Here is a 27,696-nt window from a genome sequence, read left to right as displayed (position 1 = left end):
GGCTTATCTTCCATTCCATTGTCATAAGCTGTCATCTTCAGAAAGGAAGCACAAATGCAACTAGAGCCCCTCCTCGTATTTCCAAAGTGTGAATGCAGCATTCGTCAGCAACGTACATTTCAATGACAACATTAGGACCACAAGCCCTGAGATTGAAGTGTTCGAGGTCATGAACTGGGTAGCAATTTTGATACACTGTACTCAGACAACAGCTTAGCTCAGGGACCATGCACAGACAACATGGGGCTGTTTTTATACTTTTTTTTCATTCATTTTCAAATGCATTTTAAAGAGTTTATCCTCTCACGTTGTAACGTAAAACATTGACAAGTACAAACACAGTGAAAGTCTTACATTTCACATTGACTTCCCAGTCTAATGAAACTTCACTTTTCCAGCAGCTTTTTGTTCTCTTAGGACCTCAACAACTGAACATAAGAACAACTGAAGAGGCCCACGTGCATAAAGTCAACAGAATCAATCAATCAATCAATCAATCAATCAATCAAAGCTTTATTTGTATAGCGCATTTCATACCCAGAGGCAACACAATGCGCTTTCAGAATCCTCACATAAGTCGGCTACTTTATCTTATTTGCTTAGTTCTTGATCCCAGCGTTTCTTATTAGCAGCCATCCTTTCTTATCCTCACTTTAATGAACATGTCCATTGTTTTGGTTGTACAGTGCTGTACCACAAGAACTGAGTCAAGCACCTACCGTCCGATCTAGACAGAGACAGAGCCAATGCAACATTCCTCCCTTCGGGTCATTAGGGCACAGTGAATAATTTAACATCATAGCACACAAGAAGAGCAGTGCCCCCCTGTTAAGCACACAGAGGGGTGAGAGAGAGAGAGAGGTAAGGCACACATGGTGGTATTTAAAACCTCCTTTCCCACATAGGAGCAATGGGCAGTCTACGGAGCCAGCTGGATGTGCAGCTCTTTCTCCTCAAGTGTTATCACGCTTTCATTTTCTTTGGTCTGCTCCGGGGCGAACCCATTCTGGGGATTACATACCTCTACGAAGAGCGGCAAGTTGGACAGGCTGGTGTTGAACTCCTTGTCCGCCTCCTCGTCTTCCTCGTACCCCTCCTCCTTCCTCTTCCCTTCATCCGCAGTGGGTGTGCTGCAGCCATAGGCCTCGCTGTGGGGCCTGCGAGCCTCACCGGGAATGTTCTTCTTCAGCTCGCGGTTCTTGTTGCGCTTGACCATCTTGGTGACGGAGCCCAGGCGGTTGAAGATGTTGTCCTCTGAGGAGGCCTGGGAGTCGGCCTGGCGCTCGCAGCCCTCAGCCCCCAGGCGCAGCCGCAGGTTGTTGAGTTTGGTGTCGATGCTCTCCTGCGACGCCGTCTTGTAGCTCTTGGCGTCCAGGCTGCCGAAGATGGCGCGGCGTTCCGGGGAGAGCATGTCCAGGGACACGGCGCGCTGGTCCAGTCCCAGCTGGCGGCGTTCCATGCTGCGGATGGTGGCGGCTCGCTGGAGCTTGTCGTGAACCTCCACGCTCAGACGCCGACGTGTCTCTCTGAACTCCGCCCGCACGTTGGCCTTCCATTCAGCAGCGTGAGCCTTGATCTCCCCGACCTGGAGCACAGACAAGGAGACCAGATCAATTTCAAGTACAAACTTGCCGGTTAAAGTCCACTGTTACACTAGTAAAGTCGAGTAATACCACACAGTATCTACCTCTTCTTTTGTCTTCTTAGAGAGCACCCTCAGCCAATCACCAATCATGCTCAGGACTGCAGCGAAATAGGCCAAGCCAACCAGGATCCAGAACCAAACCATTGGTCGGTACCACTTACGATATTCAATTCTTCGGTCCCCACCTGCATGGAGTAAAGTCCAAACATCCAAAACTGTGACCAAGCCATTATTTACTGGGGGGTTTTATTAATCCACCCAGATAGACAACGAAAGTTAATTTCAGACCTGCAACTCTGGAGTAGTGAAAAAGGTGACGACATACAAAACTAAAACCCTCTAGATTCACTGAAACTACCATGGTTAACATAAAAAAAGGTGACTGTAGCCAAAAGGTGACAAGTTTGCAGGTCTGTCATTTTCAAAAGCATGTGTTTTTTTTCTTTCTATTTCAAGTGTTTGCATGTTCAGGAGTGGTTGCGTAGGAAGTCATCCTAGCATTGGCGATTTTATAGGGGGGGCAGGGGGGGCAAGTGCCCCCCCTGATTGGACAGCCCAACTCTGCTCAGATTTTTTTTTTACTAATTAACACATTATTAAATACATACTTGTGGTTTGTACTAGTTTGTGTTAGATCATCATTCATTTTAAATGAATTTATTACTTAAACTAGGCTACCTTTAAAAATATATATATATTCATAATCCACTAATGGCACAACTCGTCCGTCGAAAAAAATGAGATCTGACTGTACTGCTCAGTGCTCAACAAGCTACAACTAGCCAACCTGCTCACAATGGCAAAAAGAGCTATAAAAACAATTTACTATCGGAGCTAGCACTAGCACTAGCACTAGCAACATCACCATCAGCGAGGAAGCCAGCACCAGCAGGCAGTTGCAGTTTGATGTTGTGATGTTGGGTATGGCCTAGTGCTCGGTCATGAAGTCATATTGACATGCTCGTGGTGTCTAGATGAAGTTTTATGCGTTGTACATATTGAATTGTCATACGGATTTCTTATTAGCATACTGTTCACAACTGGTATTCTTTGTAAATAGATGGGACGAGACGGCAGAACTGTTTTTTTTTTCTCACGTCAAAATGTTGCCCCCCCTACTCTCAGAGGGTAAAATCGCCTATGCATCCTAGTGAGGTGCTGACCTGGCGGCCCCCTTCAATGAAATCAAACCATGCAGGTCCAATAATGAATTTCATTTGAGGCAATAAACCACAGCATTTCACATTAGCAAGTCTATTCTACAGAGAAGCCCTCATCCATCACTGATCCGTAGAAAGGACCCATACCGAGACGTTCTAACTAGTGGTAAACACAGCTTAAAAATGGCCTCCAACCATAATCAAGAGAAGGGAATAATCAATGTGTGCAGCAGCAGTTTCTCCTGCATATACTAAATTTCAGTCTCATTAACTTTCATTAAAATATAATTGTTTCAGCACATTGGCCACAGAAACATGTCCCGATCGATGCGCTCTCTCACCCGCCACATAGTCTCCTATCCCTACAGTAGTCAGCGTGATGACTACAAAGTAGATCGCCTCCAGCGCCGTCCATCCTTCGATGTGTTTGAAGATGACAGCCGGGATTGTGACGAAGAGGATGCAGCCGGCTAGGATGAAGAGTAACGTGGAGGCCACTCTGATCTTGGTTTGGCTGATCTGGTTCTGTTTACGCTGTAGCATATAGGAAACACACACGCGCATGCGGCATGAATGACAGAGGACACAGTGCCAAGGTCGTCGGCGAGACGAGCAGTGTAGCCTAGCTCGTCTCTGAAGGAGGGGGCCCTGCACACCGCTTGACAGAGTACATTGTTACTCTAACAAGGTGACTTTGATTCGTCAACCGCTGCCGGATGCAGAGCTATAGAGACCCATCACTTCCATTGTGTCCCTCCACAGGTGTTCCTGTTTGTCTGCTACCCAGAGATCGAGGAGCACTTGGAGGCTAACTGCTGGGCCAATCTGCTGGGCCAATCAGAGTGAGGCACTGCAGTGTCGCTCCTACCCATTTGCATTTGCTAAGGCAGACCCGACAGAGAATAACAACTTCACCCTGTCACCAAGGAAACACTCAAAAGCTTGATTACAGAAACATTAACACATGCACATTAAAAACAGGCTCAGCATATATTTTTCCCAGAAAGAAGATACATTTTATATCGATGAATATGACATTCTTTACCTGGTAGACTGTGTAAAATATAGATAGAATAGATAATTCCACATAATTACAGTATGACTCACCCTGAACATTTTCTCCACCTTGGCGATACTTTTCACAAATATGGTGCCCAGTTGGTCGCCTACCCCTGCTAGAAGGAACCCGAAGAGAGGGATGCCAAAGATTGCATATAGGATACAGAAGATCTTCCCACCTTCTGTGCTGGGAGCGATGTTACCATATCCTACGGGAGTGGGGGGGGGGGATTGGTTAACGTGAGACAGATATCAATGTACACAGTTTGAGCTGTAACAAATCAAACTCACACCCAATAGTATGCTATTTAGCACAGGGAATGTGTCTCTAGCCTTGTGAGACCATGCTGATCTTGTGAGCAGAACATGGATGGTGTGGTGTCACGAGGCTGACGTGTCTCAACATGTGCAGCCTTGTTAGCAAACCGCCTCTCCCTTTGTCCATGGCTTCAAAGTGCCAGACAGTCTCCACTTCAATCACAGGGGCAGGTGAGGAGTCTACTTCTCGGATTTAATCTAAGAGACTAAATGTGGCCATTGGTAGCAAAACGCCTCTTCCACAAATCCATCACACGAGTAACACCCAATAGTCAGGAGAAGATATTTTGTAGAGTGTGGCACGATCAGTTCTTATCTCCACATGTCAGCACTGCGCCATAGTGTCCCAAGATGTCCAGCAGATGGCGGCAGAGTGCACCGTACTTGGATTTTGTGGACTGATTTGGGCTTGGCTCACCCTAAGTGGGTTCACCTGTTTGGTTGCTGATTGCATGCACCTGTATTTAAGAGGTGTCTGTGTTTTGCCATGCATTCGAGCCTCATATGTTTCTAGGAGACTCCTGTACCTTTGTTACCCTTTGTGGGACCTTCTTTTGGATTAAAGCAAGTTTGTTTTTGGCTCCTATGCTCAGCGTCCTGTACTTAAACTCAGTACTCTTAAGTCAGCATCGTGACAGTAGGCTCGAATCATCAACATGAGTTTAACAGGCGCTGAAGGAGCGGACATCAGCCTATCCCAAGTGCTCGGAGCTTTGAAAACCCAAGGATCCTCAATCCAGCAGATCCAGACCTGGATAACACAGCAAATGCATCAACAGAACCCCCCAGGCGGCAAGACATTCCTTCAGAAACCGGAGCGGTATGATGGCATCCCAGAGACCTGTCAGGGATTTTTGACTCAATGTGACCTGTTTTTTGTTATGCAGCCAGATCAGTTCCCCTCAGAAAGAGCTAAGGTCGCTTTTATGATTTCTCTGCTCTCAGGTAAAGCTCTAGTGTGGGCTACTGCCCTGTGGGAGGCTAGTTCCCCACTTTGTGCTAATGCAGCAGAGTTCTCTAAAGCACTACGCCAGGTTTTCAACCATCCTGTGAGTGGCAGAGAAGCAGCACGCCGCATCAGCACGCTCCGCCAAGGGGCCAGAGCCGTTTCCGAGTATGCTATAGAATTCCGCACCTTGGCAGCTGAGAGTAAATGGAACAATGAAGCACTTTTGACCACTTTTTATAACGGCCTGTCTGAGGCGGTCAAAGATGATTTGGCTAGTCGGGAGTGGGGTGCCACTTTAGATGAGCTCATTACCACCTCTATCTGCCTCGATCAGCGCATACGCGAAAGGAGGCGTGAGCGCAGGCTTCCCAACTCCGCACAGCCCCAAGTGTGTTCGCCACAGAGCGCGTCAGCTCCCGCTGCTCAGCCCACTCAAGCGGAGGCTATGGAGATAGGCAGGTACCGCATCACACCTGCTGAAAGAGAGCGTCGCCGCAGAGAGAGATGCTGTCTTTACTGCGGTGAGGCTGGTCATTACAGAGACCGATGCCCCCAGCTGCAGGGAAACGAAAACGCTCATTAGGGGAAGGGGACAGCTTAGTGAGCAGTTTGGTCCGATCTCAGTCCCCCAACCCAGCTAAGCGCCTATCCCTGAGTGCTCAACTCACCTGGACCCCAGAGAACCCTGAGAACATCCCAATCACTGTGCTGATCGATTCCGGTTCAGAGGAGAATCTGATGAACTCTGCTCTGGTCACACGCCTCGGTCTACCGGTCATGGCTCTTCCCAATCCTGTGAGAATACAGGCACTCGACGGACGACCCCTAGGCTCCGGTAAGATCAACTACATGACGCGCCCCTTATCGCTACAGATTGGTTCACATAAAGAGACTATCTCTTTGGCTTTAGTCGAATCCCACCATGACATGGTGGTACTAGGGTTTCCCTGGCTCCAGAAGCACAACCCCCTAATCAATTGGTCCACTGGGGCAATTTTGTCATGGAGCTCAGAGTGTGTTTCAGCCAATCATTTTACACCTGTGATGGAGTGTTCCGCTGCCTGTTCATCTCCTGAGCTCACTTCAGTCCCTGCCGAGTATCATGACTTAGCTGAAGTGTTTAGTAAGACTAGAGCTACAGAACTACCCCCTCACAGATCTTATGACTGTGCCATTGACCTGTTGCCTAACACTATTCCCCCCCGGGGACGACTGTACCCTCTCTCCGTCCCAGAGACTCAGGCCATGGAGGATTACATTAGTGAGTCCCTTACCAATGGGCTTATTAAGCCCTCGACCTCACCCGTGTCAGCAGGATTCTTCTTTGTACCCAAGAAAGATGGTGGTCTACGACCATGCATAGACTACCGAGCACTGAACAACATCACAGTGAAAAACAAATATCCGTTGCCACTCATGTCTTCTGCTTTTGACCTCCTTGGAGGAGCTACAGTGTTCACCAAACTAGACCTGCGGAACGCTTACCATTTGGTCCGCATCAGAGAGAATGATGAGTGGAAGACTGCATTTAGCACCCCTAGTGGACATTATGAATACTATGTGATGCCGTTTGGTCTGACTAATGCACCCGCTGTGTTCCAAGCCTTTTTAAACGACGTGCTCAGAGACTTCCTCAACCGCAGTGTGTTTGTTTACCTCGATGATGTGCTCATCTTCTCCAAGTCCCTTACAGAACATCGTCAGCACGTCCGGCAGGTCCTACAGCGGTTACTGGACAATCAGCTGTTTGTCAAACTAGAGAAGTGTGAGTTCCATGTTACACGCACCTCCTTTTTGGGGTATGTCATCTCCCCTGACGGTGTGATCATGGACCAATCCAGGGTGCAAGCAGTACTGGACTGGCCGGTTCCTACCACTCTCAAACAGGTACAACGTTTTGTGGGATTTGCTAACTTCTATCGTCGTTTCATCCGAGGTTTCAGCTCCATTGTAGCACCCATCACAGCAGTGACCCGTGGAGCACCGACCAAACTCAGATGGACCCCAGAGGCACAAGCGGCATTCGAGCACCTCAAGGCTCAGTTCACGTCGGCTCCCCTGCTGAGGCATCCTGACCCTACCCTACCGTTTGTATTGGAGGTGGACGCGTCCGGTTCTGGAGTTGGAGCCGTGCTTTCCCAGAAGTCAGGTATGGACAATAAGACTCACCCGTGTGCCTTTTTCTCTCGCAAGCTCAGTGACGCTGAAAGGAACTACGACGCCGGTGACAGGGAGCTGTTGGCCATCCTACGGGCGCTTGAGGAATGGAGACACTGGCTAGAAGGAGCACGCCACCCATTCACTGTCATCACGGATCATAAAAACCTCCAGTACATCCGTGGAGCCAAACGCCTGAACCCCCGACAAGCCAGGTGGGCTCTGTTTTTCACCCGATTCAGGTTTATCATCACGTTTCGCCCCGGAACCAAGAACGCCAAGGCTGATGCCTTATCACGACAGTATGACATTGATGTTACTGACCCTGTCCCCGAGTGCATCATTCCCCCCAGCTGTGTGGTGGGACAGGTGACGCTTGCCCTGGAGGACGCCATCCGGCGTGCGCAAGAGGAGGATCCGGGTCCTGGTGGAGTACCCCTGGGCCATCTGTATGTCCCACTCAACGCCCGCTCTGATGTTCTACAGTGGGGGCATGACTCACCAGTGACGGGGCATCCGGGGACTGCCCGCACGGTAGAGCTAGTTAGCCGCCACTTTTGGTGGCCGCGCATGAGAAGCGACATTGAGGAATATGTCCACGCATGTACAGTCTGTGCTACACAGAAGTCAGGGAACCAAGCCCCGGCAGGCCTGCTTCACCCCCTGCCGGTCCCATATCGACCATGGTCCCACATTTCGATGGATTTCATCACAGGCCTACCACCTTCTGATGGCAACACTGTGATTTTTGTAATCGTGGACCGGTTCTCTAAAGCTGCCCACTTTGTCCCTTTACCTAAGCTGCCTTCAGCGAAGGAAACCGCCGATGTGGTGGTCCGGGAGGTGGTGCGTTACCATGGCATCCCAAGTGACATTGTCTCTGATAGAGGCCCCCAATTCATGTCCAAGTATTGGTGTGCATTTTGGTCCTTGTTTGAAACATCTGTCAGTCTTTCTTCAGGCTATCATCCCGAGAGTAATGGACAGACGGAACGTGTGAACCAGGAACTGGAGAAATACTTGCGCTGTATGGTCTCATCCAATCCGGGTGCCTGGAGTCGGAAGCTGGTGTGGGCTGAAATCGCCCACAACCAACTGAGTGGGTCATCCACCGGTATGTCCCCTTTTGAGGTTCAGTATGGATTTGTCCCACCGTTTTTTCCCTCTCAACAGTCCGAGTCTGCGGTCCCCTCTGCGGATGCTGCTGTGGCCAGGTGCCGCCAGGCCTGGAAAAAGGCCCGTGCTGCGCTTACGCGCACCACCGAACGCCATCGAATCCAGGCCAATCGCAGGAGACGGCCTACCCCGGCGTTCCGCCCTGGACAGAAAGTGTGGCTCTCCACCAAGAACCTGCCTCTGCGCACAGCCACCAAGTTCACTCCCCGGTTCATCGGCCCGTTTCCTGTGGAGAGGAGGGTTAACCCGGTGGCTTACAAACTCAAACTTCCTAGGACTCTCCGGGTGAGACCGGTGTTCCATGTCTCCTTATTGAAACCTCTATTCTCCTCACCCTTGTCCAGGCCTGCCCCGCTGCCGCCCCCTCCGCGGGTCATCGCTGGTGGCCCGGTCTACACCGTCCGGAGGCTGCTGGATTCCCGGCGGTGGGGGCGGGGCCTCCAGTACCTGATAGACTGGGAGGGCTACGGCCCGGAGGAGCGCTCATGGGTGCCCTCCCGGCACGTCCTGGATCCTGGCCTCATCCGCGCCTTTCACCGCGCCCACCCTCTCAAACCTGGCCCACCTGGAGGTGGTCGTCGGGAGGGGGGCACTGTCAGCACTGCGCCATAGTGTCCCAAGATGTCCAGCAGATGGCGGCAGAGTGCACCGTACTTGGATTTTGTGGACTGATTTGGGCTTGGCTCACCCTAAGTGGGTTCACCTGTTTGGTTGCTGATTGCATGCACCTGTATTTAAGAGGTGTCTGTGTTTTGCCATGCATTCGAGCCTCATATGTTTCTAGGAGACTCCTGTACCTTTGTTACCCTTTGTGGGACCTTCTTTTGGATTAAAGCAAGTTTGTTTTTGGCTCCTATGCTCAGCGTCCTGTACTTAAACTCAGTACTCTTAAGTCAGCATCGTGACACCACACAGCTACAACAAATGGTATTGTCTGGTTGTAAAGTCTTGTTCTAATCGTAGGTGTCCCAAGCGAGTAATGTAACTCCCACCCAACCACTCCAACTCATCTGTATAACTTAAACTTAAATACAACAGTGAAATATCAATGTGGTTGTGCCAGCTGTCGACTTTAGTGGTTAGGAACATAATATGGATCATCTGTCACTCTGACAGTAGATGATTCCACAGAGTGGAGAAGCTCATTTAATTTCATCTGATATGTTTACAACGCAAGAATGGAGGCTATAAATTACTCCTGCCACTACAGCTATCATTGTTTGGGCCACAGTCTATTGCCTGTTGCAGTTATGAGCTGCAACGGGCAATAGACTGTGGCCCAAACAATTAAACCATTAGTTAATTAATGGAGTTAAACCATTATTAAAAGGTTTGAATGGTGCAAACTGGTAACTGATGCACGAAATGTAGGCTACTCACAGGTTTATAAGGCATGCAGCATCAATGAAATCAGTGACTCAATGAACAAGTTATCAGTGATGCTGAAGGTTTTGTTGTGAGCCCGGGTAGAGTATGTTCCAGTACCTATGGTTGTGATCACGGTCCCAGCAAAAAAGAAGGCACTGCCCAGGTCCCAGTGGCTGGAGTTGTAGGAGGTGTCTCCTATCGGACTGACCCCAGCGTTCACAGCATCCACAGAGTGCTGGGAGGAGAGACCAGAGGGGGCGGAACCACACAATAACCATACGGCTATTAGCAATCGTATCCTACTATAACAAAATTATCAAATCAAATTTATTTCTAAAGCCCATTTAGAAACAACTTACATTGACCAAAGTGCTGTACAAGTCAAAGCAAGCAGTAAAAATACAATAAGAATCACAATAAAAAGATACAAAAACGTATCACATGAGACCACATAGACTTACTGTAGGCACATATAAAATACTAAAATAAAACGACATCAGGGGGATCCTGATATAAAACATTATGAATGTCTTACACTGTATGTACAGTCAACAAATACAAATACGGCTCATTAGACCTCATAATTGTGTTATAGTATAATTGTGTCATAGTATTATACGATTGTTAATAACCCTATATAGTGCTGTCACTTTACTTACAGCCAATTCTACTCATAAGACCTCATAATTGTGTTATAATGATACAATTGCTGTCACTTGAAGTCAAGCTAGAGTATAGCGTATTATTGATGTGTATAAGACATTCCATTTCAGAAACTTAGAATTTATAATCTGTTATGTTAGAGCAGTTATATATGTGTCTTTATAACTGGCTAAAGTGTGTAGCATTGAGGTATAATACATTATATCTACCACTAATAATTTATAAACCTTGTTATAAGGTGTCATGCATGACTATAAACATTTATAAAGAGTTTTATATAGTCTTATAAGTGCATTATGTGTTATGAATGTGCTTATGATGCTTTATAAACATGACCTTCATAAACAGTGTTATCCAAACATGCCATGGGAAAATATTAATTGAGTTATGGTTGACTTAGTGAATGTACTCTAGAATCCATTCGTTGTAAATACAGTATGTTGTCTGCAGTTGCTACAGTATCTTCTATCATACCTTGTATCGGATCACGAAAGTCACTTTAACTTGCATTCTGAGTCGCTCTACCTCTGTGCCACAGATGTCCAACAACAGCAGTCGTAGGCTGTTGGGGGGCTTCGACTGGAGGATCCATCAAACTCTCCAGTGTGATTTCCCTGTAGGATCCAGTTGTGCAGCATCTGGCTGCCGCCCTGTTGATGCCACCACTACATGGTGAATCACCCTGCGTCTAACAGCGAGCATGGCCAAGGGACGGGGGGGGGGACGGGGGGGGGGGCGGAGCCTGGAGCAATCTCCGCCCTCTGCGCCTGTTCTGCCTGTGCGACGTCACCGCACCAGATGGAGCGGCAGAGCAGAGAGCAACGGGAACCATCTCAGGGTGTGAGCGGTGTAGGTGCGCCGTGGGCTGAAGGTTAAGCCGACAAGGGCGGACTGTACTGTACGGTAGGCCTCCAGAATCCAGAGGTAAGCCCACGGTGAACCACAGAGCTTCCCCGGGACCTTCTCATGCCTGACTGATCTTCCTGCCTGATCCTCTCGATGGCTGCAGGCAGCAGCGGATCACTTATTCATCCCGAACTGACAGCCCCATCACAGCTCCGAGCTGACGGATGCGGGTGGTGCGCTGAAGCGAATCGAAATGATTCCGGGCTCTGTCTGTGTCCTAATGGCATAGCCCATGACCCTGATTAATAATCTTGTGACACAACAAACTTTTCAGAACTAAATGTTTCCCCTGCAGTATGAGTAATGCCCCCCCCCCCCCCAACCCTCTCCTCTTCTCACAGATCACAATCAGCCAGATGCTGATGCTGTGTGGATCAGTGGACTGACGTAGCGTTCGAGACATCTGCATTTCCTCAAATTAGTTTGCGCTTCAGGGCCCTCTGTGCTTTCCCAATAATGATCTTTGTCATGTACTTACAAGAAGCTATAATTAACAATCATGATTGATTCTCGATGAACGGCTTAGCACTCATTGTGCTTTACTAGAAGTAACCACATAGGCTACGTTCTCTAAGGCTTGAGCTAACATACAGAGAGCACATGGGAGTTTGCAATGATTCCCCTAAAAACTGGTTCGGTCTCAACAGTACGACGTGGGTAATGCCGCAAAACGCAAATAACAGCCAGTGCTATTGTATCAAGGAGATACATTCTGTAGTAGTTGATAGAGCTCTCTTTCTTTCTCCCTCTCTCTCTCTCTCTCTCTTCCTCCACCATGCACAGAAGAGGAAAACGGATCAGAACAGAAGTGACACTGAAGGCTGAAGAAATGTAGACGTCCCAACACAAGCCTGGCCTGCGCCTGTGTCCTGTCCTGTCCTATAAGCAGCGGGCTGAAGCTCTCGCCGAGTTCAAAATGGAGCAGCACCTTGGCTCCCCTCCCAGTGCTGTTTATCAGCTGCCCTTTTCGAGGGCCTCCAACAAATCACCTCTCAGGTTGAATTTGATCAGGGTGACAGTGACGCTCTGGATAAAAGAACAGTGAGCTTCTGCAACAGGCTAATTCTGTCAATGCTGTGTTATTTTAGGAGATATGTGTGCGATGTACTGTAGCACAGGATCTCTCCCGATTATGTAATTATACCAGATTTACATTGATTATGCATTGATTGATATGTATTTTATATAGTCATAGTACAACTAAATACAGGCCACGTTTTCTTCTCTGAGGCCACTTTCATAACTGCACCAGCAGCAGAAGCAGCTCGTCAGCAGGAAAACCTCTAAATGCTTTCTCCTCCAGCAAAATGGAAGAGAGAGAGATGTAGAGAGAGAGTGGGGGGCCTGGCGGTGGGGGGTGGAGAGAGAGTAGTCTCACGGGTCAGTCTCTAAACGCTGCGCTCAGGCAGAGATCTCAAAAGTCTGGCATTACAAGACTAGAGAGACTTACTTTGACTTGAGGACAAAGCACAGCCAAGACCCCTCTCCTGACCAGGGAGCCTTTTTAGAAAAAATGGTGGAAAGGGAAGCTTGGGCTAATCCCCCGCCCTGCTGTCAACAAATGACTGCGGAAACCGAAACTAGAGAGAGGGAAAGGGAGAAGGCTGTGAGTCACTGCACATAGCCACACTCCACACATCTGAGTCACGACCCTAGCGTTGGGTAATTAGTAGAAGCACCATGTGAGGAGCCCAGCGGGACAGAGGGACACAACAACCCCCCCCCCTCACACACACACCATAATGGCCAGCCAATCACAGGCTGCACCTTGCCGCCTGTGTACCCTCTCTTGGTACAATCCCAATTAGTAATAATCAGCACCAAAACAATGACTCAGAATTAGATTCAACAGTATCTGGTCTGTGGGATCCGCGCAAAAAAAAAACTATTATATTTTTACGTATATCTTCGCGAAATTTTATCATACACACACAGCAAAGACATTCACAGAAACCTTAGAATCTCGACTTTCAGATTTGAGCCCTGGAAAATTAGGTTAATTAGACATAAAGTTTAAAAGAAAATCTCTCCCAGCCCTCTGTCTACCTTGTCACTTCTATTGATGTCTTTTTCAGGTGGTCCCTTTATCTTTGTCTAGTTGCCCTCCCTCAATAGAACTGAAGTTAGGAGGATGAATTGTGATAACCTTTTTCTTTTGCTATCTCAGATTTGCTAGACTATTGACATCCTTACATAACCAAGAACAAAACATTTTGTCACTGCAGTTTAGTGTGTGTTTTTACAACATTTGTGGTGTCAGAAATAATAACTTTTTATAATTTATGTATTTGTATCTAAATGGTAAAATGGTAAATGGCAAATGGTAAAATTATAGATCTATTTAAAAGCTGCATATGATACTGATCATGAACTATCGATGGCATATATATGTAGCATCTCCGAAGGGCCATCCAGCGGTCCCTCCTGTCACCATGGAGGCAGTGGCTTTAGGCTGTACTCCTTCGGAACTCCATGAAGCGTCGGCCCGTGGAGGCCAGGGACTATAATGTACAGCAGTCCCCCTGTGACTCTCTTTGACGGTCTTAGTGGGCTGAGTTACCTCCGAGCGTCTTCCCGATTGCGGCCCATTCTGATCTCATAGAGGCAGAGGGCTAAATCGATGCCGTTCCCTCTTCCGGCACTCTGGGCCAAGCTGGAACATCTAGATTTCGCCTCCCCCTACTATCGCGCTTTCCATATGCTGTGGAAGGCAGGGGGCCCCCCGAACAGAGCACACCGCAAAAATTTCATATGCTGAATTTGCTGCATGCAATAAATGGGTCCATTTTGATTAAAGTGATCTCAACTGAAATGTAGATGTGATTGTCATTCATAAAAATATGAATTAGTAAGTGTGTGTTAAGTTGATTAAATTTAGAAAAATATCAGACCACACCAAAATCACACAGCTTCCCTGGATTAAGGACCAACCTGGAGGGGTTAATGGCCTCATACTGTATGCTAGCTTTAAGGCCAGTTTACTGTGGCTCCCTGCTGGAAAGGTGTGTAATGGAGAGATTAAGTAATGAAAGGATATATATTCTAGAGATGTGTGACATTGCAGGGTTTTGGGGGACTGCCACAGCAGATGCTAGGGGGGTAGAGCAGGGTAGTAGCCACAGCTCCATCCCAGGGCTGCTCCTGCTGTTCCTGGGCAGCCTGATGAATAATATATCCCCTAGCAGGTGCTTTTAACAATTGAAGACTTGGTTTAGCTTCATCATACTGAAAATGTGGGCAATCATCACTGCGTCAGGCGGGCGGGAGCAACGGTAATCTAGGACGGAGGTCCCCATTAGAAACCCCATTTGGTTGTCTCTTTGTGTTTACAACAAAGAAGTCCCACTGATCCATGAAGACATTCCATTACTGTAGCCCTCCTCCTATCTCAGAATATATCCATTTAGAAGGTGTTTTTTTCTCCAAACCCTCTTTTCTGATTGTAGGCTTCTGATTGAGCTTTCTCCCAGAGTGCACGAGGAGGTGGTTCTTTTCCACTCTGCTTCTCTGCAGGAAAATACACTTCTACTTTCCAAGCATTGTAGTTCCAAGAATCATGGCCTTATGAAGGCAGTGGGCCTTGGCAACTGCATCTCACCCTTTCACTCTACTACAGCAGTGTGTTCCAGAGAGGAATCGATCTGATACTTGATAGCCCACTGCTTTAGCTAGTTTTCCTAGTTCTCCCTAAGCTAGACTAATGCTTTACCTGTAAAACAAACAATTACAGCTGTTTCACTCCTAAACAATGCCTTTAAAAAACCTGTTTTGTGATTGAGACAGGAGTAGTTTTAAAGTAATTCATTAAATATTCAAATTCACAATTGTTTTGGTTGTGTATGAGAGAGGCAGCCGAGTGAAGCATGGAGACATTCCACAGTTTTCATCTCACCTGGGGGCTCCTGGGAGTCCTGCATTATCCTTTTCATTATCAAAGTGGGTTTCACTACCCAGGGGTCAATATCTGGCTGCATCAAACACTTTGGTGTCACTCAACTGTTTTAGGAGTAGCTGTGAGCATTTGTCCAAGAAGTCTCCTGGGGCCTGCAGAACTGAGAGTACTGTTGAACCAGTCCAATAAAGCTCAGTTTATATGACCTGTTCCTGGCAAGCTCAGAATTCTGTTTTGCAGATATTGTGGTAGCTAGCTATTTGTATCTTTTTCTGAAAGGTTTCTTCAATTCAAGAGGTTGGCCTCATAAAAGGCAAATCGACTGACATGGAGTAAGATCCGAATTGGAAGAATTGGCAAGTATCCCCCTCTGAAGTCAAATCAATCAAGGTGAGAATCTAAATTACTCACTGTAAAAGGCTTAGAATTGCTGTGACAGGGATCTCTGGCAATTTCACTAAGCTATAGACCAGATGAAAGAAAATAAAATCAATAAAGATTCTGACTGTTCCAGAAACATGCCCTTTATAGCAATATATCTCTTGTGACTCAAATAATTGTTCAAACACTCTCATTCTTTGAACACGGACCTCTTACACTGCGGTGAGAAAGAACATGCAGACTGCTGTCCACCTCTAATCCTCTGTAATGTAGTACCATTTGTATGTTTGTTCTCAGCCTTTGTTCTGTCACCTCTGTGAGCCATTGGTATTCGAGCCACGTTCCCAGCACAGCGCTGGTCATAACAAGTGTCATTAGGCATCACTGTGAGAGCCGTCTGGCTGCGCTAGCCAAGGCCTTCCGGATATCACACGCTGGCATTGCACACCTTGTTCTCGTTCTCACAATAGGCATTCTAAGGTGCTGTTATAAGTACAACTTATTTACCTTTTGTTGTACTCTTGTATATTTGGATTTATTTGTATACTTTGTATCTATTGTAAATTAGCATTTACTCTTGATTGAGCTTATTTGTTGTGCTTTGTATACTGATTCTGTAATATTGCAATTTCCCCCCAGGGATCAATAAAGTACCTGCCTGGCTTCCTACCTACCTACCTACCTACTGTACCTACCTGGCATAGGCTGGCATAGGCTGTATGGGACTCTACTCATCACATGTATCCTGTGTCTCATCAATCTAAGAATACCACCACCAATGAAAAGAATGCAGTCTGACAAACAGTTGGGCTTATTTTTATACACTGGCTCCTCTAGTGTGGTTAAGATGTAATTCCGAGATGGCTGGCGGTGTTGAGAGTATCTGTTACGGTGTGTGGATGCTGTTCTTACGAGTTCTTCTTCTAAGATCGATACAGATCTTAGGTTCCAGCAGACCTGAGTCCCCGACAGGGACCCTGGCTACAGCTGGGACTGGGGAGGAGGATTATCGACCCCGGGTTTGGCAGAGGCTGCAGGACGAGCTCATTACCTTGATGAGCGCCTCCAGTTCAGCAGGCGAGACGCACGGGTGCTTCTGCAGGAACGCCGCCTTCTCAGCGGTGATGCTGTCCTTCTGGTCGCTCTCGAAGGGCTGCTCCAGGGCGCGGAACACCAGGCCCCCGGACACCAGGTAGGCCAGCACCACTACGAACACCGCCAGTGCCGTCTTCCACTTCATGACGGTGAGCAGGGCGGAGCCGTCCGTCACCCCCTCTATGCTGGCCACCATGCTGGCAGGCCGCGGGCCCACGGAGAGGCGGGGCACGGCGCAGCCCATGGGGTTCTGCATGGTGGCCACACTGGCCTGGACAAGGCTGGACTGCAACATGCCTGCCTGCACCTTCTTAGGGGGGACCAGATTGGTCTGGACGGCCACTGCTATGAGGGGAAACGATTACATAATTGTTTAGGGTTCCAGTAAAACCTTTTAGGGTGTAACAAAATATAACAGAATCACCAGTCAACTAGTACAGGTAGGCCAATATACATAAACTGGGAATGAGATGAATAAAATAGTGCATGTGGTGTCAACTGTGGATTCATCTGATATTATTAAACTTGTGCCAGACGTGACCTTTTAACAGGACACTGCGTACCTGTATCAGCTACAGGATAATGTGTATTATGTTATAGTAATGGACCTGCCCTGGGGTGTCAGGAACCTGAGCAGAGTGGCTGAGAGAGTGTGTAACTCTAGTGTCTCTGTGGGTTCTATGAAAAGCTTAATAGTGGTAATGGGAAGCTCTCCAACTGATGCTTTGTATTCCATCATCAGTCACTGGTAAGGGCCTGGGCGGTCTGCAGTTTCACCACATTGTCATTTTGTTGAGCCTTGGTTTAAAACAGCCTGTCAAATCAGATGTTGAAATTCTACTAAGGCATTTGTGCAGAGAACTGTTACTTTACAGCTTCCATTCCATTTGTTCCTTATCCAATCCTTAATGTTTTAAGCACAATCATTATGAAACATCAATGTGTCTTTGTGAGAGCCTGTCGCATCCCATATTCACGTGCACACTGCGTGAACACCAATAGAATTTATAGTACTTGGGATTTATGTAACCAATCAATGCGTAGAAAAACACCCGTTACGCTGGCCTGGCAGGTGCTAAGAATTTCGATTAGCAGCACGGCGCGTGGCAACACTCAGTTATGCCTCACATAAAATAAGGGTGGCAACTCCCGGTGGGGGTCATACCATTGGAAGCAGAAGACATTAGGCCTATGTATCGCCACCTACACTGGCTGGCTGTGGCTGCTAGGGAAACGTGACAGTGTGAGGAGGCCCATAAATGGAACTGTGGCGGGGTCGATCGTGGCTCTACAGTCTGCATGGTGAGGTAATTTCATCCGCCACTACAAATACAGAAACTACTGCAGTAAAACAGGCTACAAGTGGTGGCATGCCCCATTTCTGTAGTCAACCAACGAATAGCGGCCCTTCTCAAGACATGACGTTTGTTTTTGGACAGTAGCCTAGACCTGTGAGTCATTTTCTCTAAATAGCGATGTGTTATACCTTGCGCGTAACACAGATATAGTAGGCTACATATTCGGATATAGCCCAGATATTGAGGAAGAACAGAACATACATTCTTCTCGTGTTATGGTGATGGACAATAGCCTACCAGCTGATGAGACTGCAGGGTCGTGCCTGCCAAACTGACGGTGCTCAACCAAAGTCGAGTCGATTAAACTCCATGATTGTCATTATCGTTCAGGTCTCCCTAATTAACTCAAATCCTTGTCAGCGTGGAGGTTGTTTTGACGGTTAGAACACATGTCAGCACCTGCAGTGTCTCTGGTACAACCCACACCCAAAATTAGTTAAGATATTCAATAACTGATCATGGGAATAGAATAGCAAAACATTTTGGACTGCGCCATTCCATTTTGGAAGCGTGACCATGCAATACAATGGCCATGTAGCCTCTGCACAAATTGATAAAATGTTATTGGTAGCCTTTCAACCAACTTATGATTGTCCCACAGATTTCTCTCCACACACATAATTGATTCTTAACGAAACACAAAAGTGTTGACTGTATTCAACTCAATCGATCTATGGATTTGTTGATCAACAAGCATTTCAATAGGCTACAAACCTGGAGCAGGGTTCAAGTTCCCGGGTTTTCTTGGGTTCTCCGTTGGAAATTTCATCTTGATTCTTCGGTATGTTGCAATGAATCAAACCAATAACGAAAGCAATCAAATCAAAATAAATCCCTGTCTTAATTTGTGATATCTCAACGCCCCTTCTATGGAATCCTTTGTTTTTAACCGAGATAGGATGGAGAACGGAAGGGAGTAAAAACACATCATCCGTGTCTTATTTTGCTCTTATCTGTGAGAGCGAGATGCACACGCGAATAAAAAGCTAATTATGAGCCCCTATCTCCCCGCGGCACCCTTACAAACATCAGCCCTACAACACCTGCTCATTGCACCACCACTGTCCACGCTAGCGCCTTCTATTATAGTAAACAAAGGGGATACAGAATAAGTCGCTACCCCGACAGCGTTGATGAATTTAGCAGCCTATATCTTCCTGAATTGCTGCAATAAAGCAATACCTCTGCAGAGCGCCTTGTCAACGTTGGAGTAGCCTATCCTATCCAACGGTGTCGTGGCGCGTGGCTCCTGCGATCTTCACGCCCTGTCTGTCGCGCGCTTTTTTCATGCTTCAGTGTACAAGGTGGTTGCGTAGCCTATTGCGAAAGCACGCCACATCAGAGACTGCGCCCATTGACAATGTCATTGTCACGTTTGCCTTTCCAAACCCAACTGCTTATAGCCTAATGATTTGAGCTGATGTAGAGAGGGCTGGGTGCAGGAGTCCCTATGGAGGCTACACTGGCAAATATAGTGGTCCATGCGGCAAACCTTATAACCAGTGGACGAGGATACAGCATTGCATCATCCCAACATGCAGAAAAATCAATCACATATAGGCTATAGGCGTCTAGACTACCCATCTCATTCACCAGGCCATGCTATTGACCACAACAAAGTGACAAACAGATGCCCTAAACTATATTTTAGATGCGTAAGAAAACACAATAGAGGCTCTCTCATTGTTGAATGGTGTTAGTGCTCGTGTTCCGTTTCCCTTTCTCTCTTCCTTTGTAAATGACGTCAAAAACAAGATGAAAGGGAGAAACATGAGAGAGAAAGGCTAATAATACAGTGGTTAGTTAATAGTCTACTTAATTCATTATTTGAATGTCAATTCATTGTTTGGGTTAATTGAGAAAGAAGTAACTCCAACCATGTCGCCTATGTGTTCATGACGTGCAGGACGATAGGTTCAGCCCTCTGCAAAGTTGGGCGCGCTTTCTTTCAGCACCATGGACAGCTCCTCTATGCCACTGGCGCACCGGATTCCAAACTCGGGCAAACTTTTCCCCTCAGGTCTTCCTGCATTTCCCTCTGCAGACACTTTGAAAAAACTAACAATTAACTAATTACATGGGTTTAGGAACAGTTGGGGTTACAAATGTGATGTAACCTTCTGTATGTAGACTAAATACCAAGTGAATCAATCCACGAGGTGCATCTGAGGGTACGCACAGTGGGGGCAAGTGCCCTGAAGGATTGAGATTGATTAATTAGAAAATGGAATGCAGGGAAAGCGCGTCTCCTGGGTCTACAAGTACAGTTCCATCTCCTCTCAGCGTGATGCAAAGTGCAGGCCAAGGCTTGTGTCTGTGTAAAATAACCCGTGGTGATTTAATACCTCAATTAGAAATCACCTGGCAGAGCAAAACGGTTTATGTCAACTTGAATCTGAAATTTTCATTTTCAAATATTCTGACTACGTTGACTATTAATCTTTTCTGTGCTGACTTGATTTTCTCAGTTAGCTGGCGCCATCTCCTGGTGTGTCTATGCTACTACAAGGTCTTGACTCGAGTGACACAGCAGGTAAGCATGCCATCTGATGGACACTCTAAGTAACGCAAACTGATAAGACTCAATGGCTGGTCTTTGGCAACTGTGCCAAATTTTGAGAACTCAGAGGAAGAATCATTGGGTACAATGTGATGGTTGAACACAAACACAGACAAACACACACACACACACACACACACAGTCAAACACGTAGCTTTGGGCAGGATTAGGTCACAGGGTCCTGACACTGTAAGTTATCATGTAGATCATTCACGCTTGCCCAAGCAGCCAAACATGTCAGGACAGTGACACTGTGGTTCCCATTTGTCTAATTAGGGCAACTGCCAATACCATGGCCAGTCAAGCAGCACCCCTGCCCTCCAGGCCTGCACGCAGACACTGGCACTGCAGCTAAACACTGGGTCTCACTGGTGTCAGCAGAGCACCATCATCAGTGAGCATCTCTACTCTGACCCCTGGATGAGGACAACCAGCTTTGTGGGGGAAATTCTGTTGGACTGCAGGAAAATAACACCATACCATCAGTTTGTATGTAAACGGTTTCATCTTTTTTTTTGAAAGATTCCTTGGTGTAGTTTTTTTTCAGTGAAACGGCAGTGCTTTTCACACAGTATGGTCTAATATTGTATTTGTAGGGTAATACCGTCCAAGAGTTTATCATTTAGCAAAGTAGTATCATCATAAGGCCTGTAGATGGTGATGTTGAGCTGCCCGACAGGAGGCTCTGCTTTCTCAACTTTACCACTAGGGGGAACTCTATCCTACACTTATATTCATCACATTAGAATGGCAGACTTGAGAGCGTTTTTCATGGCAGACTCCGAGAATTTATGCCCATGACCATGCCAGAGGCTGGGAACGATTATGGGCTTTTAAGTATGTGTATCTTAAAAGCCATGACATTTAGTGCTGTCAACTGAAACTAAATGATTGACCACTGTGAAATTATTTTATCACATGTTTGAACACACAGTAACCTAGGGTAATTAATTGAGTTTTGTTTTTTTTCACATTTTAGACAAAGGTATTAATGTCATTTTCCAACGTGACATATAACTTGATAATCAGGCTCTATTTAAAGTTACTAGTAACAGGTCAATCATGACTGTTTTTATCATCTCTAAAGATGAGATGGAAACATTGCATCTTTAAATGTCCAGAGCAACAACAAAAAACATTGGAATAACAGTTGATCTAATTACTGTACATTGTCCAGTGAAACCACTCTGCAGTCTCGCCAGCTAAATGTGCCAACGACCCCAGTTCTACCCTGTACAGGTGACCGTACAGGTATAACGCTATCAGCCCCTCCACACCCACGCTACTGTTGTTCTTCATTATGGCACACAGTATAGGACGTGAGACAGGCCTGGCCACTGAGGCCAAGTCTTTGTTTAGGATTTAACAATTAAAACACTCCAGAGGAACCATAATGAGCTGGCTGGCTTCTAGCCACGATGCCCAAGGGAACAGGGAAAGAACACAGTCCAGCGCATTGAATGGTTAATGACCACGCAGATCTCTGTTGACAGGATAGGGAGCAGGCCTGAAATAATGAACGATGTGAACTGGGGGCAGCACTTGTGTATAATAGGAGAGAGTTATTTGGAAAAGTGGTGATACATCATTCTCTGTGGGTATGAATTTCCCCTAACCGCAACAATATTCCTTTATTGTGAAACTCTAATAGGAAAAAAAATATTAAGAGGATTTCAGTTCATGCTGTCCTTTTTTGCTGCTTGAATTAGTAGTATTGCAATTGTCATTGCAGCTCACCACTCAAGTCATTTTATCCAAAGAACGTCAAGCTGTAAACATACAAGGTCCATTCTTCTCAGCGCTTAGCCTTTATGTAACCTCTCTCTCTGATTAACCTCAGCATTATTCCTACCTGCATTCAGCTCTGTTTTGATCACTCAGATAGTCCTCTACCAGGCTGTCGCTGCCTGAAGCAAATGGCTTTGAGAGTGACCTCTCCATGTTCTCCTTTGTTGCAGATGCCAAGTCACCTCGGGCCTCAGGCCCTGTGTGGGGTGTGGTCTACAGAGAGGTGGCCATGCTTCTCACACAGTTTTTTTGTTATTTTACGCCGGGCTCCACCCCTATCCCTGACACCTCCCTGGGTCAATCTCATTGGATCTGCTGTGGTTACAGTTGTTATTCCACCGCCGCGATAACTAACATAGCAAACATAGAGTGCGGCTCACCGCGAGAGGAAGGTATGTCATGCCGCTGTTACTACTAGACATCTGATGTGGGCCTCTCGCACATGCTCATGTATGAGGCTCTTGCTCAAATTTTTTGGATGTTAAATCATATTCAATTAGACAGGTCGTTTTCCCCTGGCTCAGTGTGGTTGATAAGGATTCGGAATGAATATAAGGTGATTTTTTTTTCCCTCCTTCAATGTTGCAGATTGGATACTATGCTTGGCTCTCGGTGGCTGACTGCTACAGGGTGATTAATGTGTTCATTCCCCATTATTAAAGACTAGACCAGGGCTGCAGGCTATAGATATAGGGCCCGTCATAAATCTTAGCCAAATGAACAGTCAAATAATCGTTCATCGGAAATGAAATCTTGGCTCATTAATACTGACACCCAGACTGGAGAGAGAGTACACACGAGTCTGGGGCGTCTCGTCCCCTCACACACACACGCACACACATACATACACACACACACACACACACATTAAAACACACACGCCTTTAAGGGATGACTGCCACCCTGGCGCACCGCTCAGAACAATGACATGGTAATCATTACAGGGCCACACAGAGGATCTTATTGTCTTCTGCTCTCTCATAGAGATGGATGCGGGTCTCACAAAGTGACCCTCACTCATAAGACAAAGGAATCATCATGTCTGAATGATGCAGCACATGACCTCTGTATGTCTCTGAGCCACCGAATACACATCCCATCCATTTGATCTGTTTATGTCTCCATGGATGTCCCTGTAAATGCAGTGTTTTTATAGGTCTGCAAATGTACACTATCGCACTCGTACACTCTCTCTCTCTCTCTCTCTCACACACACACACACACACACACTACATACACCATCACACTCACACGTGTTTTCACTATGCCCTCCTCTGGGCTCGTCCAGCTGTGAGGTGCAGACAGAGTGTGTCGCTGTACTTAATGACTAATAGCATGTGTGGGATTGATTGTAAGGATGATTAATGGCATGTATGGCTTGCATTAGCCCGGTGATTCATAATAGGTAAGGCCCTGATTTATGATGATAGTGAACTATACCTTCTCTCCGAGCTCAACACTTAGAGATCATTTTCATACATACTCTTGGTGAAAGACAAGCTAGGGCCAGATGGATAAAACCACAAGGACTTTGTTAATCAGAGGTCACCTGGAGATGTGTTTGTCTCACGGGGTCCATCTTGTCAATGGGATCCAGTAGTACCTACAGTGTGAAGGGTCATACAGTTCACTTTTCGTTTTTTGTCTACCCCCATTCTGTGAGTCATTTGATAATCATTACTTTTGATAGAAGGGGTCTATCTGATATTTTTCAGTTAACGTGTAAACTAATGCTAATTAACACTATTCATTTTTCATCTTCAGTTCTTTGTACTTCATAGTCCTTCAGTGCTCAGTACTCTTCCCTCTATATACTGTACAGGATGCTCTGCAACACTGCAGCTGCTATTAACACACACACACACACACACACACACACACACACAGCAGCTCTCTCCTCCACAGCTCCACTCATCCAAACATTGAGACCTGCCACATGCATACTGTTTACCATTCATCATCCTCCCTCCTTCTCTCACTCTCTTTCTATGCACAACACTGCTTACCATTCCTCTACCCTGCTTCACACACACACACACACACACACACACACACACACACACACACACACACATGCACCCACCCACACATGCACTCACATTCACACATGCATCCATCCACACACACACACACACACACACTCGGGCACACCATCCAGGTCTCTGCTGGCCTCCTTTCCCGGCCGGTCGTGACAACGCTAATGATTCTCACTGGGGCACGGGATGACGGGTGACAGAGCCAGCCAGACCAGGGAGGAGGCTGGGGGAGGGGGGAGGGGGGCGGGATGGGCGGGCAGGGTGGAGGGGGTCAGGGATGCTGGTGCAGGGCCTCACTCTCTGGTGGAGTGTTGTGGGATGCTCAGACTGCAGGAAGATGGTAATTTATTACATTTAAGACAGGCATGACACCCTGAATCAGCCTACATTCAGATCATTGGGTGGGTGAGCGGGAGGGAGGGGGGGGCGGGTAGGTAAACAAAGAAGGAGAGATGGGGAGCAGAGGAAATGGAGGGATAGTTGAGGAAATAATGTGCAATGGGAGAATTTAGCCCGGGGCATGGTGCATGTTTTGCCTATTTCTGTATAGTTAGTGTATTTATAATTCAAATATATGCCTTTAATAATTCACAGGCATGGAATATCAAAGGGAAGTGTGTAAGATTTCCGAAGACAATAAAAAAAAGACACATATATATATATATATATATATATATATATATATATATATATATATATATATATATATATAAATGAAATAAAGTTTTACAAGCTTAAAATGTAGGCCTATATACAGTACTGCACATTTTATATAACTTTTGACGAATTTCCTCCCAATGCTTTTTGAGACATGCATTTGAGAGGGGCAAAATAAACAGATACACAGTTTGTATTTTTATCAAAAGATCAAAGAATTTCATGTTTGCATTTTAAAGTGGAAGTTGTAAATTCAATATTGATAATTTACAGGAATGTGATGACATGTTTGTAAGTTGTTTTACAAAAATCTAGAGTTATTTAGTTGTGAAAATGTTGAGGCATTTATCAAAAGTTACAGAATGCACTTTAATTGGATACAAATGGAAGAAAGAAAACATCTCTCATTTCAAACCACGTAGGCTACATTTTGAAGCAATCATTTACGCCGCTAGATGGCAATGGAATTCAGTAATTGCCCAAGTAGTCAAGTCTAGTAGTCAAGTAAGGTTTATTTGTAATTGTATAGCATATGTTCATACAACTAAATGCAATTCACAGTGGTTTACACAATATAAAAAAACAATTTAAAAACAGTAGGCTACACAATTAAAAGAAACAGACAATACATAATTAGAAAAAAATAAGACCACATAATTATTAATTTAACTAAATGTTGTGTATCAAAAAGGTTTATAAATAGGCCTAGTAAACAGAACTACCCGATAAAAGCGAGGCATGCCTTAAGATCTCGTTTAAAAGTTTACGAATTGTAAACGAATTGGTTTCAACTGTTTCACAGATGCATTTCATGACATGTTCAGAAGTTCGGAAATGTCTTGACATGATAATGATGCATGCAGTTTTCCGTTTCAAATTAGGGCAAGTTGCATAAGGCGGGTATCTATCTGCCTGAGCCAGCTATTGGCCTACAATTAATATGCCTAAATGCTTCAACGCTTTTATTTAATTTTCCTAACAACGCATTGATAAACCGTAGGCTAACTGATAAGAAAACTCATTGCTTTGGTGCAAGGCTAAAGGCTGTGGAGCAGAACTAGCACAAGGCACATGTCCAGTTATAAAAGACGAAGCTCTGAATGTGGAAGGGTTACCCTAGTTCAAATTTCATACATTGAATTCACCAGTTTAAGGAAATTAAATAGGCATCATGATGACGATCAAATGACATTCTTTCATTGCATTTGTAGTCTTAATAAAACGAATATGCCTATTATTTTATGCTTATGACAGAATCATTCCTATTTTAAATATGTTGGGCAAAATTTTTATGAGCAAAATACATGTCTGGCCTAATAGCCTAAACGCAACAACATAATTACAATATAATGCCTCACCTTGTATTCGTTGCAAGTCTTTAAAATAGGCTTTATCAGTTTTTTGTATTGCAGTTCAATAACAAAAAAAATCTAAATCTTTCCAATTGTCCATCACAGCATCAGCTGCTACTCCTTGAGTTGTGCATAATTATATGAATTTGCGTAAATTCCTTGAGGTAGGCCTAGTAGTGGTCCGAGAAAAGATGAGACAGATCGGGGGGTAAATCGAGTATTTCTGCAGAACTTTTACTGCAATTGTCTCAAGCTAGTCAGAAATGTCTGGTCCACTTTAGTGCCTGTGTCAATTTCGCCAACACGCAAGAGAAATAGGCCTATCTCGCCTACATAGATTGGTCACAGGCAATAACATACGGTAGGCCCTCAGCATTTCCACAAGCTCGAATAGCGTTCTTATGCTATAACCTACGATACCGTAAGCAGTTTACATTTTTGCCGTTATGCAACGCTCGAACAGTGCTCGATGTTAGTCCAAAATAGGCTACCCAGCTCTTTTAATAACATAAACTTGATTGACAAGGTTAATTCGCGAGGACAATCTGGGCAAATGTAGGCTAATTCGACCCTGATAGGCTATACTAGGCCACTGTCATATCATGCGATATTTGTCTCCTGTCTATAGGCTACGTTTCTAGAAATTGGAAAAACATTAAGTTCACCCCTTGCCTTTAAACTTGAACCAGTCAGTTACTGTCAAGTGTAGGCTATCCAAGTAGGCTATCCATAACTTTGCACACGTATAGGCCTACGCACTATGAACTAATGGCTTTTCCCCAAGGCAACCAAAATTTATGTTCCAAAGACAATCGTCTATCGATAGCCTATCATATGGTACTGTAGCATATAGTCTTGCAAGGCTTGAAATGCTCAGATGGTTAAAAATGTCGATGTTGTCTATAATTATATTTTTGCTATCGTATAACCTTCTTGGGGATATGGATGTTGAATTACTGCCAAATTCGTTTTTTGTGCTAATTGCAGTGTATGTTCTCACTAGGCTCGGTGACAAGATGTGACAGTTCTTCTGCGTCACCCACTAGCTTATCCAATGCAAATACTCGCCGGCGTGTCACAGGCATCTCTCCAGTCCCCCTTTATTTAGCTCTAGGACTGGTTACACCCACCCTTTTCCGGGTTCCGTCATCACCTTCTCTCGCTGATCAGTGAAGC

At 45.8% G+C, this 27,696-nt stretch overlaps 1 protein-coding gene across 1 annotated transcript; it reads right to left on the bottom strand.

Annotated features, from left to right (window-relative positions):
* Positions 1 to 919: 919 nt before the first annotated feature.
* Positions 920 to 18,896, bottom strand: kcnk10a (potassium channel, subfamily K, member 10a; the record flags this gene model as incomplete). The annotated part of the gene is made up of 7 exons (XM_084440302.1): positions 920 to 1,585; positions 1,688 to 1,830; positions 3,147 to 3,339; positions 3,913 to 4,073; positions 9,950 to 10,067; positions 16,726 to 17,111; positions 18,842 to 18,896. 7 exons carry the CDS (start codon positions 18,894 to 18,896, stop codon positions 920 to 922), a joined length of 1,722 nt encoding a protein of 573 aa, XP_084296428.1.
* Positions 18,897 to 27,696: the final 8,800 nt, after the last annotated feature.

This window comes from Borostomias antarcticus, assembly GCF_949987555.1.
Source record: "Borostomias antarcticus genome assembly, chromosome: 6".
In the NCBI taxonomy this organism is placed as follows: Eukaryota; Metazoa; Chordata; class Actinopteri; order Stomiiformes; family Stomiidae; genus Borostomias; species Borostomias antarcticus.
This window is presented reverse-complemented; position numbering and strand designations above follow the sequence as displayed.